This window comes from Drosophila busckii, chromosome 2R (genome assembly GCF_011750605.1).
Source record: "Drosophila busckii strain San Diego stock center, stock number 13000-0081.31 chromosome 2R, ASM1175060v1, whole genome shotgun sequence".
Taxonomy (NCBI): domain Eukaryota; kingdom Metazoa; phylum Arthropoda; class Insecta; order Diptera; family Drosophilidae; genus Drosophila; species Drosophila busckii.
Window position 1 is genome coordinate 3,788,837 of NC_046605.1, and position 24,869 is coordinate 3,813,705.

General features: G+C 38.0%; 6 protein-coding genes across 8 annotated transcripts; 3 read left to right on the forward strand and 3 right to left on the reverse strand.

Annotated features, from left to right (window-relative positions):
* The first annotated feature begins 202 nt into the window (after positions 1 to 202).
* On the forward strand, positions 203 to 13,642 carry LOC108594976 (protein kinase 4). Its single transcript, XM_017980108.2, has 8 exons — positions 203 to 242; positions 317 to 691; positions 1,537 to 1,616; positions 1,751 to 2,089; positions 2,204 to 2,355; positions 6,058 to 6,364; positions 6,490 to 6,973; positions 13,382 to 13,642. The coding sequence occupies exons 1-7, from the start codon at positions 203 to 205 to the stop codon at positions 6,946 to 6,948; spliced, it is 1,752 nt and encodes a 583-aa protein (XP_017835597.1). The 3' UTR covers positions 6,949 to 6,973; positions 13,382 to 13,642.
* A 1,058-nt stretch (positions 13,643 to 14,700) lies between these two features.
* Positions 14,701 to 19,014, forward strand: LOC108597174. Of its 2 annotated transcripts, none has more exons than XM_017983589.2 (3): positions 14,701 to 14,905; positions 14,975 to 15,041; positions 18,686 to 19,014. In XM_017983589.2, exons 1-3 carry the CDS (start codon positions 14,840 to 14,842, stop codon positions 18,973 to 18,975), a joined length of 423 nt encoding a protein of 140 aa, XP_017839078.1. In that variant the 5' UTR covers positions 14,701 to 14,839; the 3' UTR covers positions 18,976 to 19,014. The 2 variants fall into 2 exon arrangements, with proteins under 2 accessions (XP_017839078.1, XP_017839079.1); XM_017983590.1 differs by lacking the exons at positions 14,701 to 14,905; positions 14,975 to 15,041 and adding exons at positions 15,802 to 16,109; positions 16,255 to 16,315.
* On the reverse strand, positions 16,323 to 18,540 carry LOC108597172 (aarF domain-containing protein kinase 1). The gene is made up of 4 exons (XM_017983586.2): positions 18,426 to 18,540; positions 17,357 to 18,021; positions 16,750 to 17,301; positions 16,323 to 16,695 (listed from the first exon to the last, which is right to left on the reverse strand). The coding sequence occupies exons 2-4, from the start codon at positions 18,008 to 18,010 to the stop codon at positions 16,360 to 16,362; spliced, it is 1,542 nt and encodes a 513-aa protein (XP_017839075.1). The 5' UTR covers positions 18,011 to 18,021; positions 18,426 to 18,540; the 3' UTR covers positions 16,323 to 16,359.
* Positions 19,015 to 19,058: 44 nt separating the features above from the next.
* On the reverse strand, positions 19,059 to 22,550 carry LOC108597171 (protein NYNRIN). The gene is made up of 6 exons (XM_017983585.1): positions 22,336 to 22,550; positions 20,724 to 20,807; positions 20,460 to 20,666; positions 19,669 to 20,399; positions 19,383 to 19,604; positions 19,059 to 19,321 (listed from the first exon to the last, which is right to left on the reverse strand). The coding sequence occupies exons 1-6, from the start codon at positions 22,507 to 22,509 to the stop codon at positions 19,117 to 19,119; spliced, it is 1,623 nt and encodes a 540-aa protein (XP_017839074.1). The 5' UTR covers positions 22,510 to 22,550; the 3' UTR covers positions 19,059 to 19,116.
* On the reverse strand, positions 20,964 to 22,241 carry LOC108597173. The gene is made up of 3 exons (XM_017983588.2): positions 21,724 to 22,241; positions 21,540 to 21,658; positions 20,964 to 21,485 (listed from the first exon to the last, which is right to left on the reverse strand). Exons 1-3 carry the CDS (start codon positions 22,009 to 22,011, stop codon positions 21,275 to 21,277), a joined length of 618 nt encoding a protein of 205 aa, XP_017839077.1. The 5' UTR covers positions 22,012 to 22,241; the 3' UTR covers positions 20,964 to 21,274.
* Positions 22,551 to 22,658: 108 nt separating the features above from the next.
* Positions 22,659 to 24,625, forward strand: LOC108595364 (peptidyl-prolyl cis-trans isomerase FKBP8). 2 transcript variants are annotated; one of them, XM_017980590.2, is made up of 6 exons: positions 22,659 to 22,834; positions 22,901 to 23,404; positions 23,460 to 23,542; positions 23,597 to 23,906; positions 23,962 to 24,192; positions 24,259 to 24,625. In XM_017980590.2, the coding sequence occupies exons 2-6, from the start codon at positions 22,907 to 22,909 to the stop codon at positions 24,334 to 24,336; spliced, it is 1,200 nt and encodes a 399-aa protein (XP_017836079.1). In that variant the 5' UTR covers positions 22,659 to 22,834; positions 22,901 to 22,906; the 3' UTR covers positions 24,337 to 24,625. The 2 variants fall into 2 exon arrangements, with proteins under 2 accessions (XP_017836079.1, XP_017836078.1); XM_017980589.2 differs by having other exon boundaries at positions 22,659 to 22,783; positions 22,878 to 23,404.
* The last annotated feature ends 244 nt before the right edge of the window (positions 24,626 to 24,869 follow it).

The window sequence follows — 24,869 nt, forward strand, 5'->3', positions numbered from 1 at the left end:
CGCACTTGACTTGTGCTTTTTATGCTGGTCCAGCTTACAATAACAATAACAAACAGCAATAAAAAATAATAAAAAAAAAAGTAACTGTGTGTGCGTAGCCAGTGAGGCGGCAGAAAATAACAACTATATAGCAACAATATGCTTATGTATATATATAATATATAAATGCTTGCAAATCTTGGCAACATTTGATGGGCGAAACATGAAAGTTGCTTATTTAGCTCAATATGCTTGCGAGACTTGTAAACTACTTTTACCTACTTTTGATACTCTGTCTCGCTTATACATACGCTGCCTCTTTCTTTTTGGCTTGCAGACTTGCAATCCTTGTGGCTAACGAGCTGGTTTGGCTCCAGCTCCAGCTCCAGCGGTGGCGGCGGTGGCAGCAACAAGCAAAGGGACGCCGACGTTTACACGCTACAACAGTCGCATAAATTTCCGCTTCAATTGGACGTGTACGGCGGTAATTGCAGCTTTGATTACCAACAACGCGAGCAGCCATCCGGCCATTACCAGCAACACAACAGCAGCAGCAGCAACAAGCAGCAGCAACAACAAAAGTCAAGCGCAGCAGCATCAACAACTCTAAAGCAATCAACACTTTCAATACAGCGCCAAGGCTTGAAGCAACAAAAACTTTTTAAAATCTCAACGAATATTTACGAAACGCAATTCATTGAAAGTTCAGCGGGTAAAAATCACAGATTCCACATCTTAAGCATTATAATTTTTTTAAGCTTATTCTGCTTTATGCATTAAAATGAGCAGCAGCAGCTGAAGAGAGTGAAATGGCTGCGTTGATTTAACGCGATTTATATTGATAAATTTGCATAGTATTTACTGAAGTGTGAGAAAAGCTTAACGAGAGAGCTGCAAGTGTAAATAAAAACAGTTGCAATCCAAAATAATATAAATAAAATATATGAGTGGCAGCTAGTAAAGCAAAGCAAAGATGCTAGTCACATATTTTATAAATGGCAAATATTTAATTGAATTGAGAAATCAGTAAAGCAAACTAAACTAAACTATAATGCAAATAGCATTAGTTTTACATATTGATCATAAATTTTTGACAATGTAAACCAAAAGTACGACTTTTAAATATTTTATTGAACTACTGACTGTGAGTTAAATATTTGTGTAACTAAACTAAATAGTTGTGAAACTAATTTTACTTTTCAATTTGCAAAATATTGTTCAAAAATTTGTTTTTTCACGTTTCAACAGACTTTAAAAAAGTTTTAAAAGCATTTATTAGCTATAGTTGCTGCTTACTTTGGTATAAAATGCGCACTGCGTCTTTGATTTCCGTTTAAAAAACTATAAAAATTTAAAAAAAAATCTTTCTATGTTTTATTAAATTTTTGCTGAATTTATAGCTTAAATTATAAAGCGCGCTCAAGCGTAAAAAAACTCACATCAAACTTTTCTACTCTGCGTACGATATAGATCAACTTGCTATAAATCCTTTTTTTACAGCTAAGCTGTATATAATAATTATTTAAAAAGTTTCTTTTTTTTTTTGTCAAACTTTAGCTACAACAATGGACGACATGGTCTATCAGCAATGCAGCAATCAAAACTCCATTTATGTGCTTAATGCAGCTGGCTACGGCGTAAGTTTTGAAATTGTTTTTGTTGACGCTTTTGCTTAACTTCTTTTTTGTTGTATGTTTTATTTTGGGGGTCAAATTGTTTGGCAAGTCTGCGCATGGCTCATGGATATATCTATATTTTTTTTTATATGCAGCACGACTTTGGTGCAGCGGCGGCAACAAGGCGTGAAATGAATGCGAGGACAACAAACAGAGGAGCGAACGTTAGCAATTCAATAGGGGCTAGTTTGAGCTCAAGTGTGGTGGCCTGCAGTTTGCAGCATAAATTCAAAAGTTTTGGCACATCAACAGCAGCAACTGCTGCGGCGGGAGCTACAATAAACTACGTAAATCCGGTCGCTACATCAATGTCAACCACAATGTGTTCACCGGCAACAGCAACGCTGCACAAATTGTTCAATTGCAGCAGCAGCAGCAGCAGCAGCAGCAGTGTTGGTGGCCAAAATGTCAGCCACAGAAATCAGCAGCAGCAGCAGCAGCAGCAGTATGGCAACAACAATTGCTCAGTTGGTAGCAATAACAATAGCTGTCTGTCAACAACAGCAGCAGCAACGCCAGAGAGCACAGCAGCAGCAGTTGCAGGTGCATTGGCATTGCCGCCGCTGCTTGCTGGCAGCAGCAAAAAAAAATGCACGAATGTCAAATCAACGCTTATTGCCAAGAAGACAAAGTTTTTGAAATTCCTCGAAGAAGAAAAATGGCGCAGCAACAACAATTTGAACGCAGCCACACACAGCAGGTAGGCAAAGTTCCACCCCCTCCCCCCAAACACCCAACCCTACTAAGCTGCCCATATTCTCATCTAACTTGTATAAATTCTCTCATAAATGTTATTCGGCATATTGCCGCGCGCTGCTAAAAATTCCGTGTTGCAAGTTTTTGCGCCATTTGTTGTTGTATTTGTGGCTCAACAACTTTTTGTCATTAAGTTTGCCCACATAGCGAGTTAGCGCTGAGGCGAACGCGTATGAAATATCTTAGGAAACAACAACAGTAGTTGTCGCTATAGCAAAACTTTTAGTTGCTATAACATTAGTTGCAACTTGGCCAAACTCAACTTGAAATAGTTATTAGCACTAGGTGGCAAGCCACGAACACACTTTCCCACCAAATTACTTGCCTCAGCCACATTTTGAGCAATACGGCGGCTAACATAAAGCTTTAGGTTTAGTTTTGATAAAATGACTTTTGGATTTCAAAACTGTACAAACTTTAGATTGGTTGCTATACGCAGTAGCTGCACACATTATGCTTAACAGCTATTTTATAGCTAGCTTATAGCTAGAGCTAGTAGTTTTGAAAACTAGCTATTAGCTAGAAATCAGGCTATTTTAAAAAATGATTTGTTTACTTTTGTAGCGCCCCTAAAATAAACAATACATTAATTTTTTTAAATCATTATTTTATTTAGCTATTCTCAATTTATGTATTATAATGTTAATTTAACATATAAAATAATTTTAGGCATTTTTTAGCATTTTTAATTTAATATTTAGCTATTTCTAGCCACGTTTTATATTAAAACTAGCTATTTTAGCTCAGTACATTCTGATTTCACACTGAATATGAATAATACATGCTAAGCTAGCTCTAACTCAGCAGATTTCTTTAAATTCAGTTCAGTTTTAATCCAGTTATTGCTGCTATGACAGCTCAGATTGCATTATTTAAGCTTATCTAGTAGTTTTGAAACTGAAAAAACAATTTCTTTTTATTGAAAGCTAGAAATCAGATTATTAAAAAAGTAATTTGACTACTTTTGTAGCAATATAATAATTTAAAAAAAAAGTCACTGTTTTATTTACTAATATTTATTCTCAATTTAAGTATTATATTGTTAAATTAACATATAAAATAATTTTAGGCATTTTTTAGCTGTTTTAATTTCATATTTAGCAATGTTTAAAATTAAATCTTGTTGTTTTAACTTAGAAAATTCTGAATTCACACTGAACACTAACTAAGCAAATTGCATTAAATTTAGTTCAGTTTTAATCAAATTATGGCAGCTAGACAGTTCAGATTGCATTATTTAGGCTTATAACATTTTTAACTAGAGTTAAACTAGAGTACACGCTTTATATTTTAATAACGCCCACAGTTCAATTAGCTGCTCTAAACTAATAACAGTAAATATATATTGGCTAGCTGCTTACAAGCAGCTTTAGACTATGCCAAGCAGTTAATAGTCGTGGCTTAGTTGAATGTTGTGCAAACTTGTTTAGCGCTTATCGTTTCGCCTGCCAGCAACTGGTTAAGCGCCTTTCAATTAGCTGTCCAGGTGGAATATTCTGGGCTCCAAAGCCAGTGCAACTTTCTTGCATTGTGTTGTTCATAAAGTCATAAGTTTTGATCAGTGCGCAAACTTTTTTAGCCGTTTAGTTGGCGCAGCCATTTGCGAAATTGAAAAATTAACGCGCACTGCGGGGCATAAAGTGTGGAGTGTAGATTGTTGGTGAAAGGGCCCAGAGATAGCTTTATGTCTGTGTGTGTGTGTGTGTGAGTGGGAAGCTGTTGTTGTTATTAGTGATTGGGTGTGGGTGTGTGTGTGTTTCGCATTGTGTTTGGCTTTGGCTGTTGCCAGGTTGCAAGCAACGCAGCGCGTCATAAAGTTGATTAAAATGCATGCCACACACACACACTAACACATTTCAACGCATATTGAAGTGCAATAATCATATTTCAATAGCTAACGAGCTACCGCATGTGTGTGTGTGTGTGTGTGTGTGTGTGCAAAAGTCTATAAAACTTTGTTACACACGCATGCCTAACCAAAAAAAAATAAAAGGAATTTATGCTCTAAAGCAAAAACTTTACACCCAAGTTGCAATTTTTTTTGCTATCAGCAGCGCACTGTGGGGCAAGAAATTTATTTTTTATATAAGAACTAAACTCAAAATGCTAGAAATCTAAAATTGATAGCACAAATTAAATCAAAAATTTTGCTTCTTTCAATTTTGCATCCCAAAAACATTTTAGAAATAAATTTTTTGGCAGCTGAATAAAATTTGATGCCATTTTTGAAATTTGCTGCTATTGTTTACAGTAACATTTTTTATATACTGCGCCCACAGTTCATTTCAGGCAACAGCGCTTGAGGTTTGTCCCATGCGTACAGTTGAATACATTAAAGTGCGCACACTTACAAAAAAAAGAGAGAAAGCGAAAACGCAGCCGTAACAATTTCGAGTAGTTAACTTTTATTGCATGCAATGAGTTGCATGCAGCGCGGTGCGGGGCATGCCACCAACACTTTTAATAATCATGTCAAACGCTGCCAGTGCACGCTGTAAATTTCATTAATTGCAAACTGAGTGGGCGTGTCATTTTGCTTTGATTTATTAACGCCTTTAATTAGTAAACAGCAAAAGCGTTGGCCAACTTTTCTCTTTTTAATGCAACTTTTGTGCTTGCAACATTCAACAACTTTGCGAGGCCTGCACAATGCGACGACAACTTCATCAACTTGCCTCAGCGTGTTGCAAAATAACTTGCAAAATATTTCCCTTTTTTTTTAATTCTATTTTGCAAGTTTGCCTGCGCACTTGGCAATTGTTGCCCGAGCCCTATCGTGCCACACAGCCTTCAACTTGGCAGCCAAGCACAGCTCATTTAATGGTCTGCATTCCCTTTGATGTCACCGAAATGGCCTGTCATTAGAGCGAGACAGCAGCAGAGAGTGTGAGAGAGAGAGCAGCACAGAAGCTGTAGCAATGGCAAAAGTTTCAAGTTTCAAAAGGTGCCCAGCGTGAAACGCGTGACGCGTTATCAAGCAACGTTGGCCTGACAGCGTTACACTGCAAGAAAAAACTAGTGTACAGACAAAGCAATAAATAAATATAAAAGAAATTGCCAATGTCTCAAATGCAATTATTTATAAAGATTTAAGCAAGCCAAGCATTAAACATAAGCTAAATAAATTGTATAAATTTATTGACAAACTTTAAAGCCACATATAATTTAGCCTTTTGTACAGTCAGTCAGTCTAATATTCGTTAGCTGCCTAATAGATACAAAAGTTTAAAATAAACAATAATAGGCATAAATTAAAGCTAATAAAATGGCAACAAAGCCTTTAATTCATATTAGTCATAAGTAAATTAATAATATATATTTAATGAGTATTTTTACATTATATAGTTTTAATTTCTGCACATTTCTCTGAGTGCAAATCTAACTAAAATGTCAACGTTTGTACTTTGCTCTCTTCTTCGCTTGATTTGTTTAAAGTTGCGCATTACTTGGGCTTGATTTTAATCAAAGTCCATTTACAATGCGGCTGCTATTGTTGTTCGGGGCACACACACATACACACACATACAGTTTATATCAATTTGCATGCACACCTAATAAACTATGTACGGCAGTGACTTTGCTGTTCCTGTTCCTGTTGCCGTTTAGTTTAGTCAACCAGAAGCTAAATAAACTTTTCATTTTCCAGCAACAGCAATGAGGCGGTTATTTACACAGCGTCCACTTCGCTGGCGGCTCACTCATCCAGCAAGACTAACAACAACAACAACAACAACAATAACAGCAGCAACAGCAACAGTCAAGAGTCAACGTGGCAGCAGCAACAAAATAAATTGAACAATTGGAGCATGCATAATGACAACAACAAGTTCCAACAGCAACAACAGCAACAAGAGCAACAACCAAGATATAGTCATGAACTATATCAGGAGGCAGCCGAAATTTTGGGCCTAAGCTGCAGCCTCTGTGATAATTGCCGCTGCTTGGATTGCCAGGTATACACTGAACAAAATTATACAAAATATAAATTGAATTTACTTTGGCTTTTTGAAAGCCAAAGCAAGTTCACCCCAATTCCCAGTCACTTAGCACTAAAACAAGCTTGTTAAATCCCACACAGAGCGGCTACTTTGATTGCGCCGATGATGATGACGATGAAAGCTACTCGGAGCAATCATTCATGGATGATGAGTACGATGAATATGACTATGGCTACAGTTACGGGCAGCAGGAGCAGCAGCAGCAGTGCGAACAGACCAAAGTGTTGACAGCCGAAGCTTCGGCCTTAAGCCAGACTGAGCCAGCATCAGAGCCAGAGCCCCAACAGCTTTGTTATGCAATTGATTGCCAGCAGCAGCAGCAACAGCTAGAGCATGATAAGATCTATGCTGGCCACACCACTACACTGACTGCAAATGAGACGGAATTTGAGGCAGCAAGCAATGCCACGGCCAGCTCAGAACAAGAGTCTGTGCAATGTGTGGCCATTGATTTTGATTTAATCAACATAACTAGCAGCCAAGTGCTGCAAAATTGTCAAACATTCAACGATTTGAAGTTTGCTCGAAGCCAAACGTAAACTGCAGCCATTCACGTAAGCAGGGGTAAGTAGCACGTACGTAAGTACGTAAGTGTGTGTGTGAATGAGATTGGCATATGGCAAGCCATATGGGCAAATGCAGCTTTTCTATAATCCCATTTGGAAAACAGTCAATGGGCATCAATTTATTTGCAATAAAGCACATAGCAATAGCATATAGCTTAGTATGTGTGTGTGTGTGTGTGTGTAAGCTGCTTAGCTGTACAAGTGGAATTAATTATTGCAAAAATAAAACTAAAAATAAATTGTAGCGCTTAATAATAGCGTTATTATAATAATTACGTTCTATTGTTTTAAAAGTTAAAGAATTTAAAACAAATTAATGCATTTTTTTTTGTATTTAATCCAACAACTCTATGAATTTTAGGCTTTTAATCTGTATAGCACATATTTATATTTTCTGTAGCCTACATTTGTGGGCTGCCAACTTTTTGCTTCGCCCAACCAATTGCCACAACTAATATATCCAATTTAACTATAATTTTTGTCCAAAGTAGCGTATGCGCAACAACAATGAGACTTTTATGGCCCGAGCCAGCAAATTGCATTTTATACAAAAAACTAAATGCCTGCTGAGTTGGCAAAGCTCATTGCCATGGCCGCCATGGGTGGGTGGGCTTGGGCTTGGGATTGGGCTTTCGGTTTGAGCGCTAACCGCAACCAGTGGCAATGCCAACCACTTGAACCAACTTGACCAGTTTATTGCTTTTAGCCAAGTTGCATTGTTCGCCATGTTATTGTTGTTTTTGCACACAATTGCGCTGGCGCAACATTTTCGTTGGCATTGCCCCGCTGCAGCGTAGAGTGGGTCAGCAAATTTGATTTTACACAGTTACATGAACAAGTGCAATTTCCATATTTGTGCAGCACAACAAAAGAGCGAGACAAACAGACAGAGCAAGACAGACCGACTGATTGCAATATGCAAAACAATTTTCTATTTGTATATTTCTGTTGCACGCTGTTGGTTTCTCGCAAAGCACAAAGTGCGGCTGCTGCGCTTTTTGCCCACAAAAACCATTTGGCAAATTTAGCAATTTAATTGAGAGCCAGACCCAGCAAATCTACATAATGCAAAAAAAAAACAGCGATCGAAAATAAATTGAATATTTCTGTTTAAGCTTTACATATTTTTAATTGATAAGGCAGCACACAAAGCGTAACCAGGGCTGCATAACAATAGTTTGTTAAACAAAATAAATATTTATTGCAAGCCACAACTTACAATAAAAAAAAGTGTTGATTTTATTGCTTTTATTAAAGTAATACTAAAAGCGCATTCGACCAAAAATTCAACTTGTGCTTGGTAAATGTTGATTTATGACAAATAAAATAAACAATGAATACATTTCACTATTTGCAATGCACGCGCACAAAGCGCACAAAGTGCACTTGAAAAAAAAGTAAAAAAAAATTATTCTAACAGCGTAAAAAATTCATTCCATACTTATGTACAAAAAGCAAATGCCAAATAGCGAGTAGCAACAAAAAAGGACGAAAACTAACGAGTGGCGAATTGTGTGAATTTTTGCTTAAATCGAATTACATTTAGCAAATGAAATTGCAGGCGCAGAAAATCCAAGCAAGTGAAAAATGGCTACGACAAGCTAAGGCAATAAATAGACGTAAAGCACATTTAAGCCCAAGAAAGAGAATGCACCCATGTGTTGTGTCTGTGTGTGTGTGTGTGTCTCTCTCACCCATACGAAGTGCATTTGCTGTTGTTTAACCAACAAGCGCAGCTGGCGCATCACAACCCATGGCTCAATTTTTTTTCCTGCCGGACATCATTTGTGGGGGTGCGCTCGACTTTTGTTTTCTGCACTTGGCCAGCTGCCAGGCAAAAGCTGCTGCAGGCCAAAAGACAAAGCATTTGCCCAAAAGAAAAATGCATTTTCATGCACAACACAAAAGCATATAATAAAATTTCCCCCCCCACATGTACATATGTATGTGTGTGTGTCTTTTATAAAATATAATATCATTTACCAGCTGTTACTGCTGCTGCTGCTTCGTTTTCTATACTTGTAAACTTAAGCAGCTTTAACATACAAAAGCGAACATATTCAATAAATTTCGTTTACATATAGATATATAGTATAGTACAGTTACTTACACTCACCTGACTGCATAAGCCAGCGCCGCTTGCCCTTGCTGTAAGTAGAAACGTTGCTTTAATTACATTAAATTTGTATTGCGCATCATAAAAATATAAAATTTTCCATCAGCTTGGCGTGCATAATGAAAAATGATGGCGTCTTGAGCTTAAGACAGTATTGAGCGGCACCAACTGTTAGATAAAAAACAACAGTCAATGCCATAAAAATTACACTTGAGCAAATTAAATTTTACGCAGCAGGCAGCCACAAGGTTTTTCAATTACACTTGCACAGTGGTAACAATTTTAATGCACTGCTCAAAAGAAAACGAAAAACTCACCTAACTCATGCAGTGAAACATATGATAGCCATAAAACAACAATAAGTACTTGTTGCTCCTGCTGATTTGCTTATTCACCACAGGCGCTAAAACTGCGCGTTGTACTTTACTTTGCCCCAAGCGGCCACAGGCAAAAAAAAAACACAAAAAGCACATATTCTATTATATTATTATATAAAACACTGCACTTCATTTAATATAAGCAATTTGCGCTCGCTAAAATTTAGTAACATGCTCAACATAGCGCGCGCAAAATTACACCACACTTTGCCCAAAGGAGCCACGCAGCACACACGCACACACACAATAAAAACAAAATAAATAAAAAAAATATGCATTTATTATATTTTTACATTAAACACTGCACTAGCAATTGCGCTTTAATTAATATAAGCACAATTATTTTATGCCGCTTAAGCGTTTGCAATTTAGACAAAATGGCGCGCGCCAAATTACACCACACATTGCCCAAAGGAGTCTCAACTACGCACAAAGCGAAAACACGCACAAAATGTGTAAATTTTATTAATTAAAACACTGCATGCAATTAGCTGCATTTAACGGCACATTAACACTTTTGCACATCAATTATCATAAATTGCCAAATATTTGTGGTTTTTCACTGCGCGGCAAACTTTTGGTACGTGTCACGAATAGATAGCGATATCGATAAATGAGCTCACGCAATCCAGCGATCGAGCATCGCGTGCGATACTTTAAGCGCAAGTTCGATACCAAATTGGCGCCACTGTGCATTTTTGAGTGCAATTTTAAACTGCAGTTTTAAATAGTGGATCTAGACCACGCCCACGCAATTAAAGGCGCCAGCACAGTGGTCGCTTGAAGATGTTCGCCGCAGTCAGCTTACCACAGAGTTTGCTTAATGATGCTTGATTTAATTAATGCCGGATTGCCCACGTGGATGCCACTTGGGTATTGGAAAATTGTTAGAGCTTAGTTGAGCTGCTTGGTTGGTTGGTTGGCGGGAGTGGCGTTGGGTGTGGGATGTGAAGTATGCAAGGCAATTGGAAATTGTAGAGGCCACAGCCATTTGCTGATGATGATAATTTATGGCCCAAAGGGCTTGAGGATTTCGCATTCGGACCTTATTTCCTTTGCCAAGCGTGTTCAAATATTTGCACTGGCATTTCTACTTATCGCTGTATTGCACCGTGGGGCAAATAACTTCTTTCGCTGGAATTTATTCTAATTATTTATTTACAATGGACATAATACAGCATGTAAACAAAACGCAATAAAAAGCAAACAGCCAAGTTAAACAGCTGAGCTGAGCTCATGGACATAAAACAGAATATAAAATTAAGCAACTTTATAAATGAGTATGCCAGCCAGTTTTTTATATAGAATTGCCCATAGTGTTTAGTAGTGGTAATACACACAGGCATACAAATTGTTTACAATATTTATTGTTTGAGACTGCGACTGTTGACAATGATGAAACGGCAACTTAATGCCACGCCCCGAAATCAACGCCAGACCCAGACTATACTTGACCAGCCCCACTCCAAGAAGTAGTAGGGCTCCAATAATGGTACTTAGTGCCAGTAGAGACGCTGACGCTGACGCTGAGGCTGACGTTGGCGTCAATGCTCATTTCCTTCGACATATTTTCATTTCCTTTTACATTCGCCATTCGTTTTATTTTATTTCATTTTATTTGATTTCTCTTTTTGCTGTTTGCTTAAGGATTTACAGCTGCCAAGCGCAACTTGTAATTCATTAAAGTTTATTGTTCAACATTTGCGTTGACCTGCTTTTGTGGGCTGGGCCGGAAGGCGTTCGTTTATGGGTTCAATATGCTGCGGCTGCCGCTGCCGCTGCCGCTTGCTTTGCTTTTGTTTCTTTACTTTTTTTTTTTGGGTTTGCATGCGCCAAAAGACCGAAAGTATAATTAAAAATTTTGCTTGCGTTGAGCTGATAACAAAAAAAAACGGCCAGCAATTAAAAATGATCGAGCTAAAAATACCCTAAGAAATACCAGCAAATTATCGATAATGCTGCTCAATTAGTCAAATTTCGCAACACTTTTTCTTTCGCACCGAATTATGCATTTTGAATTTTAATTTAAAATCTAAAATAGGCACGCCGTTTTAATCAGTTTAAAGCGCTGCTAATAAACAAATGGCAAAGCAAACAAATTCATTTGAGCTGTTATATATTTTTGGGGCTAATTATAAATTATAATCAGCAGGCGCAGGCTATATTTGTATTTGAGAGTGTGCGTGCGTGTGTGTGTGTGTGAAAATTACTTGCATTACCAACAAATTTAGCAAATATATTAATGAAATTATTCAAAAACTTTCATTTCGGCTGCTGTATTCGTTTGTGTTGTGTTGTGTTTTGTTGCTGTTGGCAAAATAAGCAAAGCCGACAGCAAGAACAACAATAACAGCTTTGGTGCCGACGGCTACGCAATTAATTTTACTTAACATTCATGAACAAAATGAGGCACGTAGCCGATAATGAAAGCCACAGCATAAAGTCAAAACGAAGCAGACAGACGCAGACACGCCCATATACGCCCACACTAATTGTGCTAACAACTTGATTCCAGTTGAACGACTTTCAACGAGTCAAAGGGACGCAGCGCGCCAGCCCCACACTACCCACACTACAAAATTTGCACCACATAAAAGGCATAAAAGACAGCAAAGGTTTTTTATTACGGCCCTTAACACATTGTGTGCATGTGTGTGTGTGTGCCAAAAAGTATGCTATGTTATCTAATTGTTAAGGCATCAAGTAAATGCCACAAATTTTATGTGTGTGTGTGTGTATGTCAGTGTGTATGACAATCTATGCGTGTGTGTGTGCGTGTCTGTGGGAAAAATCAACGTACCTCTATGCCTGCTGCAGTTTCATAAATTTGAATTTCAAATTTAAGACACACACACACACAGCCAAAGACATACCACTACACTTACAGCCAAAAAAACAAAAGTTTACGTTACAAAGTTTCTATCCTTATGCAAATTGATTTGTGTCGTGTTTCTCCAACAATTTCTGCAGTTTACCTTACAAACTTGCTGGTAACTCGCCCCCCACCCCACCTGGAATTTACGTATTGTGGGTGGGTGTATATTTGATAAAGGTCTCTTATGTTTGACATTTTAGTTTACATTGTAAACTCAAAATCAACACACAACTATTAACAAGAAATAGTCATTTAAATTAATTAAAATGTCACTTGCTTTTAAGCTTCTACTTCCCCCACCATTCACTCACACTGCGCACCAAAACAACTCGCACTAAAATAGTCTAAATAAATTGTTTGCCATTGTGGTAAAAGGTTTATACTATATGAGACTTAAACAAGTGCCTGACCACAGCTGTGCGCTTTGTAAACTTTTGATTGATGGGTGGCTGTGGGCGAAGAGGGGGAGTCTTTACAAAAAGGCTTTGTTGCTGTGGTTATATTTTAAGAGAGCGAGCAAAAAGAGTTTAATGAGTCATTGGCAAAGCTGTGCCTTTGAAAAATTATAAAAGATTTTTAATAATAAATGAAAATAAATAAAGCTGATTTTAAACATAATAGCGCACAATTTATAGAAATATAAACATTTATTAGTTACGCATTCAACTAAAAAATTCACAGCATGCTTTTAGGCGTTGACTCGTGCCCAAAAATGTAAAGTTTTACAAAAATTCCACACATGCTCAGCTCTGGGCTAGGCATAGTCTATAAAATATGCATGTAAGCTATACATATGTATAAAAGACATTAAAAAATATACGAAAAAGGCAGCCAAGCACTCAGGCAGCACAGAATACTGATTTAAGAGCTAACAAAGTAAATATGAATATTTTATGAGTGCCTTTTAAAAATAAAAATGAAAACTACAAGCATATATAAAATACACTGACTTGCTAGTTTATTTTTCAGCCTGACTGCATAAACAATAACAACATTTATTTTTCTATCTCCCTCTCTCTCTCTCTCTCTATTTTATAGCAAGTCGTAAACACAACAGAGAAAAATCAACTGAAATATGCATTAGAGTAAATAAAATGAAAATGATATAAAATTTGTGTCACTGGCGTGACAGAAAATTGCAGCTAATTAAATTTAAAAATTAAACAAAGCGCGTTAATTGCATGTGACACTGTAAACAGTGCATGCAAATAGTACACACACACACACATACACGTATCCAGACATGTGTAAACAGTAGCTCCATTGAAAATTCAAACTACCATAAAATAAAAACCAAATAAATACCAAAGTTGCAAATAAATATTTAATTGCAATTGCAATTTCAACAATGTACATGTGTGTGTGTACTTAATATAATTAAATACATTTTTTCTGTTTCACAGTGCCAACTAAAGTTTACACACAATGTAGCTAAATTTAGTTTTTCAGATAAAAACAATTTAAATGAACTTAACTAGCGAATTAATAAAATGTTAATGTGAGTATTTCAAAATTCATATATGTTTATGAAATTATAAGAGTTTGTGTGTGAATTTTATGCGTTAACATGATTTGGAGTATTAATAAAAATATTTATGTAATTGTATATGTTTAAAACAAAATATATAAGTATATACAAAAAACTGCAAGTTGTTTTTTTTTATATTTTTATAACGAATCATAACTTACGCTAAGCAATTAATATTTTATGCAACTGACCGAGCGGGCTAACAAAAAGTAAACATATTTACATTTTCAGAAACCCAAAGCAAACAATAATTGATTATTTGCACATAAATTTTTTAAACAAACACAAACACAAGCGGTGTTTACTTAAGATTGTTAAAATGCAGCCAGAGCAAAGCACAAGACAAACATAAAGCGAAAAGTAAAATAAAGCAAAGTGCCCGAGAAGAGCGTATATAGTTATGAATCTGCAGCACAAAGCGGCGTATACTTGATTTGATGATGTGACGTATGCGCTTGTGGGTCAAGTGTGCATTGCTGATAGCAAGCTAGCGGGCATTAGCTTTAATTAACGGTAAATGACTGAAGCTGTTGCCAAATAGACAAACACAGCGATATAACAGCTATATATAGATATATGATAAACATTGGGAGCGAGAGAGTGTGGGATTTGGCTTTTAGCTGATTTATATAGAGATAACCAAACTCATAAACAGTAAATGCAATCTGGCCATTGAAGCAAAGCGCTACGCATGAGAGTGAGAGCGTCAGCGGGAGAGCACTTTATTGATAAGCATGCAGGTGAGACAAAATTAGCTTTATTAACCAATATAATACGCACAGTTATGAAAAATCAAGCAAGGCTCTAATACAAAGCGCATTAATGAAATTAAAATTCTTGCATTACGGGCAAAAAGAAAAACAATCAATAATATCTTATCGCTACAACATGCGACAAGGCTTAATGTGAATCATTATACTTATAACAAAGAAACAACAATAACAACAAAGTGTGCAATTTTTACAACAATGGATTCCACGGGTTCAATTCTATTGGCCGCCTGTGTGCTCAGCTTTTTGCTTTTCTTTATACGCGTAAGTTTACAACTTGTCTGCCTTGGCTAATTGCTTGACATTCAATAAAATAAATAAATATGTTAACAGATAAGTATGATAGCCTATCGTTGCTACGCTTTAAGGCAGGCTAAAACAACGCTGGATCTTGAGCAATGTGAGTAAATAAAAAACAAATATTTAGCTGAGTCATTTTATGTTGTCTGGTTAAAGGTTGTGTGATAAATTATATATAGATAATTATTGAATTGTAACAGTACAATTTTTCGGCTATAAAGTTAACAAACTGTGCAGAGTCCATAGATTATTCAAAATCGAAAGCCCCAAGCGCTTTAGATAATTTTTAATGAGCATTGAAAGTTAAATATAACTGCAATAAAATCCCTAAAAAATTCAACAATGTTTCTGTATAAACAATAAAAGATAACCCATAAAATAAATAGCTACAACTTTTGCAACTTATCAATAATATTTTGGTCACTTGGGCTTGCAGCTCTACAAACTGCTTTAACTTTTGCTAGCGTATGAATGAAAATATTTCAAAATCTGTGATAAAATCGCATAAAATATATATCTACATATGCATATGCTTACTTACTCATGTCTATAGTAAGCAGTTACATAGATATATTTATGTATATGTGCACACATTTATCATAATGCCTCATTACTTGATAGATAAAATTGAACAACAAGTGACACGCACCTAGCCCCCCAAGCACCACCCACTCAGCTCATATAGTATAAGGTACGGGCAAAAATCACACACACGAAAACTTAAGCCCCAGGCTAGGCCCAAGCCTTATCAGCTAATGATTACAAAGCAAATATGGGCAAAGCAACAACAAAGATATATAGCAAAATTTTTGAAAGCTGGTCAGAACCATCAATTTTGGTTGTCAGTACGTTTTAAGACGTGAAACGGCAAATATATATAAACTTACAAACGAAAATAGTGCGGAATATATTTTTCAGCGCAATGGCGCCTGCCTTGTTAAATGCAACAACAACAACAGCAGCAGCAGCAGCAACAACAGCAACCACATTAGTGAACATATTTAGCACTACAACAGTAGCGCCAGCTGTGACTTATAGCTGGACTGGTCAGAACAATGTCACCATTTGGGACAATGAGCCTGGCTATGTGTACTTCTATTCCAGCTATGTGTGCTATGTGGTGTTGGTGTTTCTATTTATTATACTGCTGCCTTTGGCACTAATAGCGGTAATTCAAGTGCTGCGTATACGTAATATGAGCCTAGAAGTAACGCGAATTTTAATTTACAAATATTTACAAATAGTAAATTCACATTACTTCTAAGCCATAGCGCATGCTTATTGTTGCTTAAATTATAAACATATTTCTTTAGAGCTCCATGCAACGCAAGCGTCGCGATGCTGAACGTCGTTTGGCCGCACAAAGATTACAAGGTTAGTTTCCCATTTCGATTTGTACATTTGTTTAATCGTTGTCACTAGAGCAGCTGCTTGCAAGCAGCCATTAGATTAAAATTGATTAAGCCTAAATAGAGGTAGTACAGATTTAGTTTCAGCAGCTCCCAACGCTCGCGCAGCAACAGGCGCCAACTTTGTTTTGGCAGCTGTGCCTGCTGCTCCGCATAGCAGCTGCGTACACAGCACTTGGACATGGACCAAAACGCTGTCATGCGGTTTTGTGTGCGCAGCGTCGCCTCAATGCCGCGTATCAAATCGTTGGTCTTGAGTATAAGCAGCATTTGGCGATCCACTTGCTCCAGCACATCCGATATATGCGGCAGCACCAGCGATGTATTGGATTGCAGCGTGTTTTTCTGTAAAACAAACAATTGTTTAGCAGCAACTTTGTTATATACTGCGCAACTTACCTCCTCCTTGGAGTACTTGACTTTGGTGATGCCCTGCATAAGCGTCTCCCAGGGTCTGCCAGTTACCATGCACACAAACAAGCCATATAGATCACCCTTAATGCCCAGCTGCTCGCTATGCTGACGCATTGCCTTGCGATCCACGCGCAATATGCTCAACCATAGCTTGGAGTACTCGTATCTAAACTTATCGCTCAGATCTGCATATAGCCCATGATCCAGCAGAATAAGCTCCAGCTCATTTTGCGCCGTTTGTCGCACCAATATGTTGCCTGGATGTGGATCGCTATGCACAAAGCCCGTGGAGAATATCATTTCAGAGTAGAGTTGTCCTATGCGATTGGCCACAGCGAATGCATCAATTTTATGCTGCCTAATGTAGTTCAAATCGGTTACATGTCCGCCCTCCAGGTATTCCATGACTAGCACGCGCTTAGTGCTCAGCTCCCAGTAGATTTTGGGTACACGCAGCCAGCTATATTTGGCAAACTGTTGCGCTACCTTTTCCGCATTGCGTCCCTCATTTAAAAAGTCCAGCTCAATGGGTAGATTCTAAAATAAACCAGCGTTTTAATAACAAATTGACTTTAGTATTGTATTGGGCTACCTTCTTGGACTCCTCCACCAGCCATTGTATTTTAAAGTCTGGAAATATTTTAGCCAGCAGCTTAACAGCCAGCTCCATGGTCTTCATATCCACCAGACTGTTGCCCTTCACATACGGATGCTGCACCTTAACTGCCACCACTTCACCCGTTTTCAGTCGCGCTTTGTGCACTTGCGCCAGCGAGGCAGTGCCCAGCGGCTCACGCTCAAAGCTATCAAATAAATCCTCTGGATTGCGTTTCAAATCCTGCCTTATTACTTTATACAAATCTTCGATGGGGTTTTGTGGCGCATCCGAATGCAGCACCTTCATTGTCTGCACAAACTCCTTGGGCAGCAAATACTCCAAAGCGCCTATGTGCTGGCCCACTTTGATGTAAACACCTTTGTTTGTGCATATCAACTGCAGCAGCTTTTCAGCAGCAATTTTGTGCACGCGACTCTTCTCCGCCTTGTACTCCGGCGTGCTCTTGTCCCATTCCTTGTAGTACAGCTCACGCTTGTAGGTTAACGCCACATCCACCACAGCGCAAGCGGAGCGCGAGAGCCGCACTATGCCCAGCGAGTTTATATCGTAGTCATTGGTGCGCAAACTTAGCCCAGTGCTGACCAGACCCGCACCCAAGACGCTGTAGCCAAGCACGCGTCTCAACATGGCTAACTTGACTGCAAAATAGAAACTGTTTTAATTACTTGTAACTTTAGCACGTCGTAAGCGTTGAAGCGTAAAGTCAACAGGTTGTCAATGTCAATTAGTAGCGGGCGCACAGGGGTTAAGCATATGACGCATTTAACCCTTAACTTTCACTTTGCCAAATTTGACAATTTGAACTTCCGAACTTTGCTATTTCAGCAGCTAATGATTAATGTTGTAAAGCAATCAGTTTGGACATCTTCAAACCTGTTGCTGCAGCTTGCACTAAGCTAATATTTACATAGTTAGTGGGCCACTTTCACCTTTGATTTTTAGGGCGCCGCGCTACACAACGTCAGCAATTGTTTATTACATAAAACGCAAACACATGTTACATTTCATGCTTGCGACACTTTTACTTTTACTTCTTACTTACATATTTATTTGTGCGTTGTTTAGTGCAGCACATGTGTGTGTTTTGTTTAGTTGCTGCTACTTGTACTTGCTTTAGCTTCAAATAAAACAAATTGAATATTACAACAGCAACAGCTGTTTGATAAGAGCTGCCCGCCAACTGCTGTTAAGCTTAACAGTGCTGTTAAGCACATGTACACAGCGCTGCCAACTTGCTTTAATTTGCAGTCGTTAAATTTGAATTTTATAAGAATTATTAATTTGGTATTTTTTAATTGCCAGCACGCCGTCAAATGGAACTTAGCGTCACCAGCAATGCTACACACATGGACAACAGCTCCGTTGCTAACACTGAAGCTAACAATGACATGAGCATATTGCCCAAGGGCATGGATCTGCCGCCCAGCTATGATGAGCTCTCGTTGAAGCCAGTGGGCGCCTCAACGCTTACCATTACCACCAATCTGTCAGCCAGCAATCCAGCGCTGAACGAGCCGCCACCAGAGTATGAGCTAACCACCAGCACCACGACTACCACTACAGTGGTCATCAATAACAACAGCAATCAATAAAAAAAAGTTAATCCAAAATTGTTTGCCATAAACGTTACACATTAAATTATTAACTTATAAAACTATAAAAATAATTACACTTCTCAAGACTTAACTAAATTAACGAAAATCAAAAGAAAAAAACTTAAATTCAATTTTAACTTAACAGCGCAATATTTCAGCTAACTGTGGGCCAAATCTGCCATACGGATCCTTTGGCAGGATAAATATATTATCACACCACGAATAGCCAATGACCCGATTTTCTACAATTTTCTTAAATGCGGGATTCTCGTGTATTAGATCACGATAATTATCATTGGAAACGACAGCAGCATTGCGCTCATACGCCAGCTGCAATATGAAACTGAAAAAATATACAAAACGAGAATAAAAATATTATTTAAACAATTAGCCAAAATACACACCGATCATCATAGCTAATGCTTTGTTGAGTGGGCAGATTTTTGCACGGCGTAAAAACAATTTTGCCATCCTTATAAAGTTGATCCAAAAGCGCTGGATTTGTGGACTTGTGAGGATTCTTGCGAAATTGGGGTATAACTGCTTTAACACTATGACCCAGAGTTTCAAAGTATTCCAAGGAATACTTAATGCCTTCCGCTGAGAAGACTTTGGAGCAACCATGACTGTAATTAAAAAATTGCAAATTTTAGAAAAGTATTTTAAAAAGATGTTGGGGGTATACCTTACCCAAATGCAACATTACTGCCATCAATAATAATGAAACGTTTGTGGTTAGTAGGAATACTATCATCTTCGCCTGGATTATACGTATTGGAATTATAATCTAGTAACTTCTTTCGCTCCGTGCTTGTAAACAAACTCTCTGACATACGTAGACGTTTTGGCGTTGCAGCTTTTACAACTTTTACAGCTGCCTGTGCTGCGGTTTTTACAATTTTTACAGCTGCCTGTGGTTTGCTTGTGGTCGGCACAATCACCTGCTTTGGTGATTCGGATTTTGAAAAGGGTATAAAATCGTTGGTTTGCTTATGATCTTCAACTATTATAACGCTATCATCCAGATTAGTTGGTGGGGTTGCTTTGGCTGCTTCTGCTGCTCTTATTGCTGCTGTTTCCGGTTCATATACAAAGCCTCGCTTTCTAGGCGTCAATGGTTCAAGGCTATCATCCAGTACAATGCAATTATTCTTTACCGCATAGTTGACTTTACATTTGTTAGTTGTTGACCAAGCCAGCAGCGCTTCTCGTTTGGTATCCACGACAAAGTTACTGCCATTGGCTGATGGTGATGATGTTGACTCATCACTGCTGGAATCATCCACAAGCTCTACTCTTGGCACTAAATTCTTATGCACTTTTGTTATGTAGCAATCATCATCATCATCGCTGCTTCCAATCTCTTCTATAATTTCACCTTCTTCAATGGTGTCATTGCGCAGCTTTGGCCAATCCGTTGCCTGGAGTTGGAAATATATTATTTAGTTAAAACAGTAAATTAATTAAACACACAAACTTACCTTTGTATTTCTATAAAACTTTGGCTTGGGTAATGCACTCTGTACTAGTTCAGCTGCTTGCTTAACATTTGCTTGGAAATTAAGCTTGCGCTTAAAATTATGATTGGCAGCGGAGTTCAAAGCACGACGCTTTAAAGAATTTGCCAGCTTTTGTGTATAAGTGCGATCCTTCTTGTGTTGTTTGGCAGCCAAACGCTTAAGAGGTTTCTACAATATACAAAAATATGAGCTTTATATTGTGAGATTTTGAAACACAACTCTTACCTTCACCGATTTGTCCTTAATCTTTTGAAAGCGCTGCGGCGCCATCTTGCTGCTGCTGCTGCTCCCTGCTGTATTGCCGAGTATCTAATAATAAATTAAATAGTACTTTATAATATTTACATTTTATATGAAAAGTAAATAACTTGCTACTTTTCCATACTTACTGTATTTTCAAGTTTCTTTGTGATTATTTTAATTAAAACTACAGTTTGCAGCTTTGTATATACATTCACTTTATTATAGTTATACGCAGTGTTAACAGTTTAGCTTTTTGATTAATTTCTTTTTTTACAACATAAATTCAACATTTAGAACGCTACATAAAATTGAAAGAGTTTGCGACTAGCTAAAAGAATTTGTAGTTTGATTAAAGTTTGCAGCAAAACACAACCGTAAAACAAGTTGAGAGCCTGATTAACTAAAGCTTTAAGCAGCTTTCTTCGCAAATTCAAAGTAAAGCAAAGCCTTGCGTTTACCATAAATTAAGCAGCTTGACAAATTAACTAATTTAAACATTTAAAAGCTTGTAACTAAAGCTTTTGCAAAAACTCTCACTGCTTTAGCTCTTGAATCTCCTGACGTATGTTGGCACGCGCCAGCTCCTCATACTTGTCGTGGTAATCGGCTGTGGCATATATGCTAGGTATTAGCAGCAAGGTCTCCAGCACCTTGACGCGCATTGATTTATAGCATTCATCATCCAAATTGGCATACTCGTGACGCAGCAGCTGCGTATAATGTTTATACTCATCAGGCGGTGCGCTAGGATTGGGAATGGATTAAGTAATTGCAGCAGTAGCAAGTACAAGCACTTACGCCAACACCACTAGATCCACATCCTGCAGCAAATTGGCTTCATCATCATGTGACCAGGTGACCTCATTCTCTGGTGTTTTGCGTCCCAGTAGATTGCAAATCAAAGACTTGGCGTCCTCCTAACACAGAGACACGGGGGCAACAGCTTGAAAAGATTTATTTTCCAAAAGGCAGCACTACTCACATCCTCTATCATGGCATCGCGACAGAATTCCTCAAAGACTTCACAGTTCTGTTGCACGCAACTGCGATTCCCATCGAAAAAGTAATATTGAAAGAAGGCAGCCAGCACTATGCTGGGCGCACAGTCTTTTAAATGGCAGAGCTTGCGCTGCATCATCTCCTGCCAGTTGTGGTAGGCACGAGTGGGGCTGTCCGCGTTTAAATGCTGCCAGATACGCTCATACCAGGCGTTAGTCACATCCTCGGGCACATCGTAATGTGCGCAAACCTTGCGCCAGATTTGCTCCATTGTATTTATGCAATGTATATTTTATATGTGGTGTGTGGTGGGCAGTTAACTATATTTTTGGCCACTGATTTTAGCACTTGCACTAATAAGTGTGTGTTTTAAATGCCTTACGGTAATGTAATTGTGGAAAAGTATATTTCTTTTCACAATCTGCTGTTCTGCGCATGGCAGTACCGTTATGCCAAGGCATCCCTTAAAATACCCACGCATAAACAATATAAAAAAAAAACCGCGGCATATTCAACTAATATTAATGTTACGACTGCTCCTAGTCGTAGCACAATTTTTAAATTATGCTTTTATGCATTATTATTTAAAACTTACAATGAGCGTTGTTGCTGCCGTCACTCCGTTTGTTTTGCACGTGCTGGTGCTGGTGCTTGCGCTTCCAAATAAAACTCTGCCGCGTTTGTGTGATGACTTTAACTTATCTTTCTTGAATTGTTTCTTTTGCAAATGTTGTTTTTTCTTAACGGAACGTTTTTTCCCTTTGGCCATGGTGTTTGTGTTAGATTTTGTTCAAAACAACCCACGCAAAATGCAGCGCAACAGCTGACAACAAAACCGATATGAGTCTTAGTGTTATCGAACTGTTATCGGACGAACGTTGAATTGCATGCGCTGTCAACCCTGTGCTGGAAATGTCAAAAGTACTTGTGAAAGTAACCATTTCTAAATATTAATTTTACATCATTAGTTTGTTTACCTTAAAATTAAAACGGTGTTTGGAATACCGTTTTCCACGTGCAGAATCTATTAACGCTATAGATCCGTAAGTGCACGTACTATTTAGCAACCTGCACTTAATTGAACAATTTTTATCGTAAGTCCCACTCTCATTTGTTGCCCTTTGTTCCATGTTTCAGCGTTTTACACGTTTGACCCGTAGTTAATTATGGACGTGGAAAAATCAAGCAGCAGTTCATTTGAGGATCTAACCAATGCCGAGGACACCCAGGATGCACGCGACTCAGAGGCCGTCAAATCTCATGCAGCACCAGCTAATGTAAAAGTTGAAGATGATGTTGAAGGAGCAGAAGAGGATGGGGAGCCAGCGCTGGAAGATGAGAATGAATGTGACATCTTGGGTAACAAGCAGTTGATAAAGCGCATTATTAAAAAATCTCCAGCAAATGCAAAGCGTCCAAGTCGTGGTGATTTGGTTAAGGTTAGATTTACGGCTAAGCTAGATGATGGCACTGTTGTAGAACAGGAAGACAATTTTGAATGCCATGTTGGTGATTTGGAGATAGTGCAGGGGCTGGACATGGTGCTTCCCATGATGCATGTGGGCGAAGTGTCGGAAATAAGCGTTGATGCACGTTTCGGTTACGGCGCTATTGGACTGAAAAAAGATAATTCCACGGATGTACTAATACCACCAGAGGCTCATGTACGTAAACAAAAGCTATTAACAAACTGCTTGTTTCAATGTTTTATACCAACAGCTTAGCTACGAAATAGAACTATTAGAGGTGAAGTATGAAGATTTTGCGGATCTAAAGTCGTTTGAAGTGCTGCGCAAATACGGGTACGCCGCATAAGCTTGCATATTTTTAAAGCTATTAACTATATTCTATTGTAGGGCTAGGAAAAAGGAGCGCGCTAACTATTTCTACAAGCGCTTGGAATATAACAATGCCATCAATTTGTACAGACGTGCGCTAGACTTTTTGGATCATCGTGATGGCGATCCAGATGCTGAGTTTGATAAAGAAGATCTGGAACTTTCGAACAGCGATTTACAAACACTATTGGAAGACCGCTTAATTGTTTACAACAATCTAGCCATGGCTCAGATTAAAATAGGTGCCTTCGATGCCGCGCTCTCCTCCGTTGAGCATGTGCTGCGTTGCCAGCCCAATAATCCAAAGGCTTTGTATCGCAAGGGCAGAGTAAGTGCTATAAATGCTATAACTAAGCAATAGTTTATATATCATGTAACTCTAGGTACTTGAGGGCAAAGCAGACACACAAGGCGCTATAAAACTTTTGCAAAAGGTTGCCACACTGGAACCAGATAATCGCGCTGTCCAGTCGGATTTGGCTAGACTTTTTATCAAGGCGCGCCGGGAGGAGCACAATGAAAAGGAAATGTATCAGAAAATGCTTGGACAAGCCAAGAAAATGGAACAGAAGACTACTGTTCGCCAAAAGGCGCCACTGGTAGACAACACCAAGGTAGTTGGTTCACTTCGTTAAGAATAATTGAACTAGAACTCTAAAATCTATTGTATCTATTTTCAGCTTAAATTGCTTGGATTCCTTATGGGTTCCATACTGATTGGTGTTGCTGGTGTTGCTCTATATCGTTACAAATACTGAGTATGAGAATCAAAAATGCAGTGTTTAGTATGCTAGCGTACTTTGAGCTATTTAAATGCATTTTTGTCCTTAACGATATAAACATATTAATCTATATGTGTGGCAAAATTATAAACGTTGGAAACTACTCACTTAGTTGCTTATTTGTAATAATTGCTCTTGTTGTACTCTACACACAGCTAATGGTAATTTTAAGACGAATGGTATGGTTTTTGGATACATGTAACGTTAAATCATTATTGTAAACTTATTTGCAAAATATACATAACTACAAAAGCCTTTTAAACAATTTTAAAAAATTAAAATTTTATTGGCAACTGTTGAGCTCTGTTTGTTTAATCGATAGTCAAGTGCTAGTTAGTGGTAAATTTAAATTACAAATTAAAGAAATACACTACAAATGGTCATATTAAAGAAATGGTATGGTTTTTAATTAGTGTGTTTAATTTAATTTTTTATTTAGTAATACAATTCAACTGTTGCGCACTGTTCGATTAATCGATAGTCAAGCGATATTTGTCCAAATTTAGCAC